This window comes from Entelurus aequoreus, linkage group LG01 (genome assembly GCF_033978785.1).
Source record: "Entelurus aequoreus isolate RoL-2023_Sb linkage group LG01, RoL_Eaeq_v1.1, whole genome shotgun sequence".
Taxonomy (NCBI): Eukaryota; Metazoa; Chordata; class Actinopteri; order Syngnathiformes; family Syngnathidae; genus Entelurus; species Entelurus aequoreus.
Genome location: NC_084731.1, coordinates 13835487 through 13848035, shown reverse-complemented (window position 1 = coordinate 13848035; position 12549 = coordinate 13835487). Strand labels below are relative to the sequence as shown.

At 41.0% G+C, this 12549-nt stretch overlaps 1 protein-coding gene across 2 annotated transcripts in view; it reads right to left on the bottom strand.

The window, feature by feature from the left end:
- Positions 1 to 12549, bottom strand: part of LOC133648273 (paxillin-like) — a 68630-nt gene that overhangs the window by 33152 nt on the left and 22929 nt on the right. For both annotated transcript variants that reach the window (XR_009825836.1, XM_062044210.1), the window contains exons 2-6: positions 6145 to 6326; positions 5969 to 6054; positions 3205 to 3341; positions 2934 to 3129; positions 2746 to 2869 (exon numbers count right to left, since the gene is read on the bottom strand). Coding sequence is in view for 1 of the 2 variants with exons in the window: in XM_062044210.1 (XP_061900194.1) it covers positions 2746 to 2869; positions 2934 to 3129; positions 3205 to 3341; positions 5969 to 6054; positions 6145 to 6326 (725 nt within the window). In the remaining variant the exon portion in view is untranslated. The remainder of the gene's footprint in view (positions 1 to 2745; positions 2870 to 2933; positions 3130 to 3204; positions 3342 to 5968; positions 6055 to 6144; positions 6327 to 12549) is intronic.

Genomic DNA, 12549 nt, shown 5'->3' with positions numbered 1-12549 from the left:
AATGGGCATTGTAACAGTGTAGGTCTGACTTGGTAGGATATGTACAGCGAGCAGTGAACATAGTGAGCTCAGAAAGCATAAGAACAAGTATATACATTTGATTATTTACAATCCGGGGAGGTGGGATGTGGTGGGGGGAGGGTGTTAGTCAAGGGTTGTAGTTGCCTGGAGGTGTTCTTTTAGTGCGGTTTTGAAGGAGGATAGAGATGCACTTTCTTTTACACCTGTTGGGAGTGCATTCCATATTGATGTGGCATAGAAGGAGAATGAGTTAAGACCTTTGTTAGATCGGAATCTGGGTTTAACGTGGTTAGTGGAGCTCCCCCTGGTGTTGTGGTTATGGCGGTCTGGAAGTAGTTTGACAAGTACTTCGGTATCAGGGAGGTGTAGCGAATTTTATAGACTAGGCTCAGTGCAAGTTGTTTTACTCTGTCCTCCACCCTGAGCCAGCCCACTTTGGAGAAGTGGGTAGGAGTGAGGTGTGATCTGGGGTGGAGGTCTAGAAGTAACCTGACTAGCTAAGTGTAACTTCCAAATCTTGAATGGTCATACAATTTGTAGAGTAAAAAACATGCCTCCAAAAAAATCAAAACATAATGTGTGATCTGCAAACGTCAACTCAGTGAGCATTTAGGATTCACTCCACAGGCTGTGGATTTTCCTTGTTGATGACGGCATAGTGGTGGCAAAGACAACAATTAGCGATATGGCTGTTCAGTACACGCATCTCTGTCCATGCCGTATATCGAGTATACTCGATATATCGCGGGTTTGTCTCTGTGCGATATAGAAAATGACTATATGGTGATATTGGAGTATACGTTCTCACGCAGTTGCTTTTAGCTGCGGGCATTACACTACATGCGTTCCTCACTCTTTCTTGTCTCTCCTTCGCACAGAGACATAAAACAAGCGCACCTTGTTACATACGTCACATACTGTCGCGCGTGCAACATCACACGCTCTCGCCGAGCAGAGAGGTAGTGGAATGGGCAACGTTAGCTGTGATGCTAGCGGAGAGGTGTGAGTGGTAATACGAGAGAAAGAAGGTGCGAATCTGGTAACAAATGAAGGAAGAATTAATTCCCAAGAAAAACAGCACGGGGTCCATCGTCTGGCGGTGGCTTGGCTTCAAGCGGGAAGATGTTGAACAGACAAGCGTTGCTACAAAAAGTAGTAACACCGCTAATGTGTAGCATCATTTGAAAAGTCACCCGCTTAGAGAATGAAAAGTGCTTGTAACTCCGCATGTCAACATTTCCGTTTGGTGCCACACCCACAAAATGCCCAAGCAACCATTTCCACATCAACACAGTATGAAAAAATAGTCAACAACAGTAGGAGATAACGTCCGCAGGAACCTTTGATTGATTGAAACTTTTATTAGTAGATTGCACAGTACAGTACATATTCCGTACAATTGACCACTAAATGGTGACACCCGAATAAGTTTTTCAACTTATTCATAGCGAAGCACATACACTATTTGATTTCCTATTATGCAGCTCATTTTTATTTGACACTTATTGAAATATCTTGTGTGACATCATGCACAAAAGTGCACTTTATTTGTTTTAAACTATTGTAGTGGCGTTCTGTACAAAAAGTGCACTTTAATTTAGTGTTGTTTTGATATGTCATCTTAGTGACATCATGCACAAAAGTGCACTCATAGCTTGTTTTAAAATGTCTCTGACAATCTTGCACTTTCTGTTTTGGAAATGACATGAATGTTTGTGCCACTGCTTAATAACTGTTTAATAAATACACTTTTAGTTGTGATTTCCCTCTCTGCATGAGAGTTTAAAAGTAGCATATATTAATGCAGTATGAAGAAGAATGTTTTAATGTAGACACATAGAATCATCATACTGCTGTGATTATATGCATCAAGTGTTCATTCAAGGCTAAGGCAAAATATCCAGACATACACTACCGTTCAGAAGTTTGGGGTCACCCAAACAATTTTGTGGAATAGCCTTCATTTCTAAGAACAAGAATAGACTGTCGAGTTTCAGATGAAAGTTCTCTTTTTCTGGCCATTTTCAGCGTTTAATTGACCCCACAAATGTGATGCTCCAGAAACTCAATCTGCTCAAAGGAAGGTCAGTTTTGTAGCTTCTGTAACGAGCTAAACTGTTTTCAGATGTGTGAACATGATTGCACAAGGGTTTTCTAATCATCAATTAGCCTTCTGAGCCAATGAGCAAACACATTGTACCATTAGAACACTGGAGTGATAGTTGCTGGAAATGGGCCTCTATACACCTATGTAGATATTGCACCAAAAACCAGACGTTTGCAGCTAGAATAGTCATTTACCACATTAGGAATGTATAGAGTGTATTTCTTTAAAGTTAAGACTAGTTTAAAGTTATCTTCGATGAAAAGTACAGTGCTTTTCCTTCAAAAATAAGGACATTTCAATGTGACCCCAAACTTTTGAACGGTAGTGTATATCGTGTATCGTGACATGGCCTAAAAATATCCACATATTAAAAAAAGACCATATCGCCCAGCCCTATGACAAAGTAACCATAACAACCAATGAATGGTATGCACACCATGTGTTAGCTAATGTGGTATTACTTGAAAACTTGCTTTCTCCCTCCCACTGTACGCTAATAAATGTTGTTTTTGTTTTTTTCTGCAACTGCTTCTGCATTCAAACCAAAGTCAGGACTGAAACGTTGCCACATGCATCCCTTGGTGGTACAAACCCTGAAAAAGACAAACAGTACTCACATTGAAGTCGGACAAGGAGGCCATTAGCTCATCCAGCTCTCGAGTAGCAGAGGAAGCGGACATTCTTGCTTGTTGCTGTGCGGGCATTTCCTCTTGTCCTTCTGAGACCACCAGGGGAGTCGGACTATGGGAGGAATTTAACTGGTCACAACCATGTCTTGTTTGGCCGTGACAGATGTCACACCTACATGGGTGAGGGCACCGAGCTCTCCAGCTCATCCAGAAGGCTCTCCATACTTGGTCGCACGTCCTCCAGTCCTTGAGCTGCCGCACTGCGTTTGGGCTTCTCCAAGTCAGGCGGCGAGGGCTTCGATGCCACGGACACTCCGTTCTCCTGAAAACTACGGACCACGGTGCTGGCGGGGAGAGGCGGAGCCGCCTCCTCTGTCGAGGCAAACGTAAAGAAATTGCACGTCGTAGTTGGGGATCATGTCAAAGTGAAAGAGGCAATGGCCAAACCTTCTGTGGGGAAGGAAGGCGTGCTTTGCTGAACGGCGTTGAGTTCCAACAGGAGGCGGTCCAGTTCTGAGAGATTGCTGCCCAAGGACATGTTAATGGCAGGTGAAGACTCACTGCTCTTCTGCTTATTGGGGAAACTGCACAAGAAGAGATGTGATGAGTTAATATCAGTTCAACAACATGTATAAAGCAGAGTTTTTCAACCTTTTCTGAGCCAAGGCACATTTTTTTCATTGAAAAAATCCCGAGGCACACCACCAGCAGACATCATTAAAAAACGAAACTCAGTAGCCGATATTGACAATAAAAAGTCGCTCTCGCAATTGTTGGATATGACTTTAAACCATAACCAAGCATGCATCAATATAGCTCTTGTCTCAAAGTAGGTGTATTGTCACCACCTGTCACATCCTGCCGTGACTTATTTTGAATTTTTTTGTGTTTTTCTGTGGATAGTGTTTTAGTCCTTCTCTTGCGCTCCTATTTTGGTGTTTTTTCCTGTTTTTTTGGTATTTTCCTGTTGCAGTTTCGTGTCTTCCTTGAGCGCTATTCTCCACACCTGCTTTGTTTTCGCAATCTGACTATTTAAATTGTGCGGACGCTTTCCTTCTTTGTGGGGACATTGTTGATTGTCATGTCACGTACGGATGTACTTTGTGGACGGCCGTCTCTGCTCCACACGCTGTAAGTCTTTGCTGTCGTCCAGCATTTTGTGTTTTGTTTACTTTGTAGCCAATTCAGTTTTAGTTTCGATTTGCATAGCCATGCCTAAGCTTCAATGCCTTTTCCTTTTGGTTTTAGCATAAGATACCTTATTACCTGCCAATGCTTCCCGCTGTCGTCTGCATATTCTGATCACGACACGACGTGTTCCCGACATCTACAAAGCAATTAGCTAGCGGCTGCCACCTACTGATATGGAAGAGTATTACACGGTTACTCTGCCGAGCTCTAGACAGCACAGACAGTCAACAACGGCACATTATTTACGGATTATAATTACTTGTGTGCAAAAAATATTTTTAACCCAATTAGGTGAAATTACTTAATCTCCCACGGCACACCAGACTGTATTTCTCGGCACAGTGGTTGAAAAACACTGTTATAAACAAAGACACTAGGGATGGCTACCTTTCACATTTGCAACCATACTAATTCCTGGTACCTGCAATTCAATGCCGGTACTCAACGGTACCAATTTTTGGTACGTCTTTGTGTGTTCTTGTGTCAACAAATATCACATTTTTAAATTATAAAATCTCTTGAGCTGATGATGATAACTGTACTGTCTGCTTGTTATGTCTTGATTTCTCACACTTCTGACTCATTTGCAAGTATTACATAGTCCACTGTGCATGCAGTTGCAATTCCAATACGTTAGATGGCAGTAGTCTATAGGCTACGGTGTATTGCCAAGTCAGGGAGTAATCTTTGCCATTAAGCTGAATCTAGTCTTTTGTTGCACCCAACAAAATATTTATACTACAAGTATCGTCCTTATTCCTTCGAGGTTGTAGTTAACATTACCAAATTCAGAGGTGTTGAAATCGCCATGTAAAATTGCTAATGCTAATCCGTAGCATGCCTATAGCAAATCCAATGTAAATCAACATTGAGCTAGCACACTTGCCTTACTTTACGTTGGAGTGTTTTCTATCAGGCATACTTGTTTTGTTGGCATGGAAAATTGCAACGTTACCCAGAGCAGTGTTTTTCAACCTTTTTTGAGCCAAGGCACATTTATTGCGTTGAAAAAATGCGGAGGCACACCACCAGCAGAAATCATTAAAAAACGAAACTCAGTTGACAGTAAAAAGTCGTTGTCGCAATTGTTGGATATGACTTTAAAGCATAACCAAGCATGCATCAATACAGCTCTTGTCTCAAAGTAGGTGTACTGTCACCACCTGTCACATCACCCCCTGACTTATTTTGAGTTTTCCTGTGTGTAGTGTTTTAGTTCTATTTCGGTGGCTGTTTGTCTTTTTTTGGTATTTTCCTGGCGCAGTTTCATGTCTTCCTTTGAGTGATATTTCCCACACCTACTTTGTTTTAGCAATCAAGAATATTTCAGTTGTTTTTATCCTTCTTTGTGGGGACATTGTTGATTGTCATGTCATGTTCGGATGTACTTTGTGGACGCCGTCTTTGCTCCACAGTAAGTCTTTGCTGTCGTCCAGCATTCTGTTTTTGTTTACTTTGTAGACAGTTCAGTTTTAGTTTCGTTCTGCATAGCCTTCCCTAAGTTTTAATGCCTTTTCTTAGGGGCACTCACCTTTTGTCTATTTTTGGTTTAAGCATTGGACACCTTTTTACCTGACCGACATCTACAAAACAATTAGCTACCGGCTGCCACCTACTGATATGGAAGAGTATTACACGGCTACTCTGCCGAGCTCTAGAAAGCACCGACACTCAACAACAACACATCATTTGCTGACTATAATTACTGGCACAGTGGTTGAAAAACACCGACCTAGAGGCAGTTTGACTGAGTCCCCTCTGAGTACTGCTCAAGTGCTTGTTTGCCCACCAAGTGTTTGAGCCGAACAAGTCTGCAACCGGATGTGAGGTCAGGTGCAACAAAGGTATCGAAATGTGGCACCTTACTGAGTTTTCCGTGAACGGATACCCTGTAGTGCCGATGTAAAAGTACCAAATTCGGTACCCATCCCTAAGAGAACCTACAGGCAGATTTTGAGTCTTCAGACTTATTTTCATTTATAGTGAGAGACTTTAGTCACTACCCAAACTAACATTCTACCTGTAAACGTGGTCTTCTTCTCCAGGGGGTTGACCTGTGTTGCTGGTTTCTCTTGACTGAATAATTATCTTTTCTGAGCTGAACATCTGAGGAGAGGAAAGTTGGCGTTTGAAATATGACCTCCATTCAAATGAAAGTGTAGTGTTACTTTTATGAAAAGGTACAAGAGCGTTTACGTCTGTTTCCTGTGCGCCGTTGAGGGTTTTCTCAGAGGGAATGGGTGGGCCTTGTGGTGAGAAGCAGATGTCTTGCTGGGTCTGACTGCCAACAGGGAGCGAGTAGCCCGGCTCCTCGGACAGGAAGAGTGGACGCTTTGAAATGTGGGACGTCGAGGACTCCAGGTCCGCCAACAAAGCATCTATGGAAACAAAGATTTGAGAAGATGTTTGTAACCCGCTCTTTGTGACAGTGTCAACTAGAAAAACAGAGAGCAGAAATCTCCGCCAAGCAAGACCTAAATCCAGACGTTGATCCGAATCACCCCCAAAAAGAATTGTAAATTCCTGACTATAACCCGCTTACTTTTTTCCTACGCTTTGTACCCTGCGGTTTATAAATCGGTGCTGCAAAGTTATGGCTTTTTCTTCGCTGACGGCTATAATGCAAATAGTTCAGAGAAGTCAAGCAAACACACTGAACAGGTGTGTTATTGTTTGTGCTATGGCGCCATCTTTTGGACAAGTTCACTTACTGCAGTGCCCTTCTTTTTAGACCACTGATGAACTGTGGTGCGTGTACCACGAGTGGTAAGCGGGCTCTAGCTAGTGGTACGCCAAAGAATCACTTGATTAAAGTACAGTGTTTTATTTTCCTATACTCACAAAACAATGTGTTATTTTACAGTGGCCAAAATATTAAACATACTGTCAGGTTCAAACACCGATGACATCTATTAAACGAGACAAGAAGCAAGGAATTAAACAGAGACAGAATTAAATTTGGCTCAATTTGAGGAGAAACGTCTGGGCTGTACTCTTGCACAGTCTCCAGCACGCTCTGGCGAAAGATTGTACGCCACCTCTTTTTATTTGGACTTTCCCTGTTTACATAACAACAGCTGTTTCTGAAGGAACAGGGGGTATGTAAACAGCCATTGTTTTCGGTCACATAAAAAAAAAAGATGCCTAGGGCTTTGACTGGTCCTGAATCGAGCTTGGGCAGGTCTTGGATCAAAATAGATAACCCCTCCCATCACCCCCCAATGTACAAAATTGAGTTTTACAAGCCTTTGGCTTGGTGCAACAAAGACAGCCTCTTGTCTGTTCACTGGGAACTCAGAGAACGGAAAGTTTTTTGATAATTTACATAAAAATTTTCTGGGAACTTAGAGAACGGAAAGTTTTTTGATAATTTACATAACATTTTTAGGAGTGTCTGCGTTAGTATTATTACCTTACCATGGGATTCTTCTTGTGTTGTTTCAGTTTCAGAAATCCCTCAGTAAACTCACCAAAACGTCACCGTGGAGTTATTGAGTCTGTTTAGCTGATTGGAGAGCTAGCTTCCGCATCTAGTGGGTCCATGACCATGACTTCTGTTTTGTTTGATCAGCCGTTTTACAGCTATGTTTGGAAACAATGAACTTATGTAAATAAACATTTACATAATAGTTATGTGTAAATAACTCATTTTGCAACGCATATGTCTGCGGCTTGTAGTCCAGTGCGGATAATACATGGGAAACATTTTTTTCCCCCCTACAATTTAGTGGGTGTGGCTTATATAAATAAATAAATGATAAATGGGTTGTACTTGTATAGCGCTTTTCTACCTTCAAGGTACTCAAAGCGCTTTGACAGTATTTCCACATTTACCCATTCACACACACATTCACACACTGATGGCGGGAGCTGCCATGCAAGGCGCTACCAGCACCCATCAGAGGCAAAGGGTGAAGTGTCTTGCCCAAGGACACAACGGACGTGACTAGGAAGGTAGAAGGTGGGAATTGAACCCCAGTAACCAGCAACACTCCGATTGCTGGCACAGCCACTCTACCAACTTCGCCGTCGTCCCTACTGGTGGGCTCTACAGTCCGGAAAATATGGTAATGTCTTTGGCGTTAATAATCCTTGTTTCTGCCACCGTTTCCTGTTCTGTGCTTTTATTTTTAAATCTGCTTCCTGTTTTGGCCTTATTCTAATGCAGCACCTTTACTCCTGAGGCAGCAGGGCACAGATGTGTGTACGGTAGTTGTTCATCAGTAGTCTTTACAGGTCTGTGGAGACTACTTGGGTCATTGTTCTACCTTTGCCAGTGTTTCCTTTCTTTCCTGCCTGGATGCTGCGGCACATTCCATGCATCCCATGTTTTCTTCATTTTTAGCACATATTTTAGCTTTCACGCTTCATGGTGAGTTGAGTTTTTTCTTGTTATGCTAAGTACCTAACAGTGCATCGGTTTGCACAGTCTTCTTGGGTTTGGTACTTTGTATCCAAGTTAGTCGAGACTCAGCCGTCAATAAAGGACTTAAATGCATGCGGGGGTCAGGCCTCACGCTTGTTGAATGCACTGCAAACAACTTGTTTCTTATTTATTTTCCTGAAAGTTCCTGTAATTTAGTCCGCCAATAACCTTTTCAGCAATCTATGATATAATGAAAGAAACTGAGTCAGTCTCTACTATCTGTGTCTCTGCCACTAGTATACACACAAACACACACAAAATGATCCAGATCAGACTCAAAATCTGATCAGTTGTTCTTTTGTCCCATTTTGGATCATTTCCTAAAAATGTTATGAAAAATTGCACATAAAATAACTAAAAAACGAAGTGACTGACAAACCAATTAATGTTAAGACTAGGTCTGCAACGATTAATCGAATAATTCAAGTATAAGCATTTAAGTCCAATCTTAAAACGAATTTGTATACTCTAGCCTTTAAATAGACCCCCCTTTTAGACCAGTTGATCTGCCGTCTCTTTTCTGCTCTGCCGCCATCTCCTGCGTGGAGCGGTTATTAGGTGACTACAGATGATTCGCTAGCTATTCAAAGTCGGGACCCCGGGTGGACCACTCATCTGTGCATCAGTTGATGACGTCTCTGCGCTGCTGACTTGTCTCCGCTCAAGATAATCTCCTGCTGGCCCCACTATGGACTGGACTCTCACTATCATGTTAGATCCACTATGGACTGGACTCTCACACTATTATGTTGGATCCACTATGGACTGGACTCTCACTATTATGTTAGATCCACTATGGACTGGACTCTCACTATTATGTTAGATCCACTATGGACTGGACTCTCACACTATTATGTTAGATCCACTATGGACTGGACTCTCACTATTATGTTAGATCCACTATGGACTGGACTCTCACACTATTATGTTAGATCCACTATGAACTGGACTCTCACTATTATGTTAGATCCACTATGGACTGGACTCTCACACTATTATGTTAGATCCACTATGAACTGGACTCTCACTATTATGTTAGATCCACTATGGACTGGACTCTCACACTATTATGTTAGATCCACTATGGACTGGACTCTCACTATTATGTTAGATCCACTATGGACTGGACTCTCACACTATTAACTAGATCCACTATGGACTGGACTCTCACAATATTAACTAGATCCACTATGGACTGGACTTTCACAATATTAACTAGATCCACTATGGACTAGACTCTCATAATATTAACTAGATCCACTATGGACTGGACTTTCACAATATTAACTAGATCCACTATGGACTAGACTCTCATAATATTAACTAGATCCACTATGGACTGGACTCTCACAATATTAACTAGATCCACTCCACGTCCATTGCACAGGTCGCCCAGGGGTGGTTCTCATTCTCAAGGTTTCTCATTATTATCCCATTGGGTTGAGTTTTGTCTTGCCCTGATGTGGGATCTGAGCCGAGGATGTCGTCGTGGCTTGTGCAGCCCTTTGAGACACTCGTGATTTAGGGCTGTATAAATACACTTTGATTGATTGATTTATATTGTGATACTTCAATTAGTGTAAAACTCAAGGCCCGGGGGCCAAATCTGGAGTGCCCGGATTACTGAAATAATCAATAGCTGCAGCCCTAACTCAGACAAAACACTCCTCATCTTGTCTTACACAAGACCTAATCCAGTGTAATAGACTTGACACTGTGCACATTAGTCAACATGATGTTGTAACAGCGGAATTATTTCTACTGTCACGGCCACACCTTCAGTTACTCATTGACCCCCATCTGACTGAAGTTTGTCATGTTCCCATTACTGTACATGCTGCATTTTCATCTTTATATATTGAATAGGTGAGGTCATTACTGGTTTACTTGATAACAAGTTTTAAGCACAAACAGGGCAAAGTGAGAACCACACTCCAATGCAACCTAACAAACATGAAGCGGAGACGTACCTCATATAAATACACAAAGTTTAGAGCACTGTTGTCAAACTCAAGGCCCGGGGGCCAGATCTGGCCCACCAATTCATTTTACGTGGCCCGCGGACGCCTGGAAAATAATATGTGTCAATAAAGTACCTTATCTTTTCTTACTAAATGTATTCGTTCTTTCCATTTTGACAGGAAAAAAATATATGTACTGCATGAAATTGCATATGTTTTCAACTTTAATATCACCCAATATTGCAACAAGTATATTATCAAATAAAAATAAATACTTAAATATCCGCTTGACTTAGGATGTTAAAAGAAGTTATCCATCAAATTGTACAAACTGTAAAAAAATTATTTAGGGTAAAATGTATGGTGTTTTACAGCATATTACTGTAGATTGAAAAAAACACTCTACCACTGTTTTTTATGGTAACATTATGTCAACTGAGCTGTTTTTCTTACCGTAAAATCTATGGTTGCTGTATTACTGTAAATGAAAAAACAGTACCACATTTTTTTTAATCGAAAAAAACTGGCAGCTCTGTTGCCAGAATAAAAAACAAACAGTGGTACTGTTTTTTCATTTAATTTAATTTTATTTTATTAAGGATCCCCATTAGTCTACACCGCAATGGAGACTATTCTTCCTGGGGTCCAGGCAAAAAACATCACACAATCACAAAACAAAAGATTACAATGCAGTACAACATGATCAAATAATAAAATGTTGTAATACAAAAATAGCAACAACAAAGAACCAAAAAAAACCCCAATAACTTCGAGTTTACATAATAATGTTCATACCTAAGATAAAAAGAGCAATATAAAAATATATATATATATTTTTGCAAAAATAAAACCAAGAACCAATGGCCTAAAATATACACATTAGTGTACCAAAGACAAACAATAAGTGACGAATAAGTACCATACATCCATTTTCTACTGCTTGTTCCATAATCAATAAAATAGTCAATAATCAATAAAACCAGTCATGACATTAGGTACAATCTAGAATAATCTCTTTCAGTAATATAACTGTAAATTTACTGTAAAATTTACAGTAATATGTTTAATTTACAGTAAAATTCTGGCGACTAAGCTGCCAGTTTTTTCCCGTAAAAACAGTTACAGTTTTTCCATTTACTCTAATATGTTGTGTGGAGAAAAAATGTTTTACAACAGTAGAATTCTGGTGACTAAGTTACCAGTTTTACAGTTTACCTAAAAAAATATTTATAGTTAAATGCATAGGCAAATTCATTTATTTGCGGTGACAAGCGGCTCTCTGAGAGCAGCCATAACTGTGATGTGGCCCTCAATGAAAACCAGTTTGACACCCATTGTTTAGAGGGAGAAGTGGTAAGAAGTGATAACGATACTTTTAAGAAACTTACTTTATTTGTCGCCAGGATTAGTGATTTAGAAGTAGGGATGGATGTTAGCTGCTAGCTAGCTATCCATGTCTTAAAGCACCTCTTCCTGAGGGCGTTTCAGTATTTCAACTTCACCTTTATCGTCAGTCTTTAGACCAAAATGCGTTTGTTCTCCCTTTTCTGTCTACACACTTTGTCTGCTTGTAAGTACTCCGTGTGTGTGTGTTGCCGAACATGCTCCACTGCTCGTAAAACCAGCAATGTCACGACGCGCCGTCATGCCCGGTAACCGAAACTTTTCAAACAGAGTATAGTGCCGTTTTCGATTCATTAGTACCGCGACACTATACCGTACAACTGTCAAGTTCAAACACTGATGACATCTATTAAACAGACAAGAAGCAAGGAATCATGCAGAGACAAGAGTTCAATTTAGCTCAATGAGGAGAGAAGTATTGGGCTGTACACTTAGTTACAGTTCCAACCTACGCTCTAAGGCACAGTCCCACGTGCTCCACTATTTATTTGGGAGGTCCCTGGTTACATCACTGAGGCTGCTTCTGAAGGAAGGGGGGCACTCGTGATATCGCCCTGTCTCTGCTTTGTCTGCGTCAAGGTACTCGATGCTCTGGACACAAACAGTGATACGAGACGACTCGCAATCTTGGATTGCAAGTTGTCCCTTTGCACGGATAGAAAAGTACAACTTTAGCACAATTGATAATAACTATAGCAACGGCCTTTAAGCATAAGAGTTGTGTGATAATTTACACATAACTATTCCAACAACAACCCTAATAGGGACTAGCGAGGCTCTCTCTGTGCATCCAGAGAGTGTCGGTGAGCA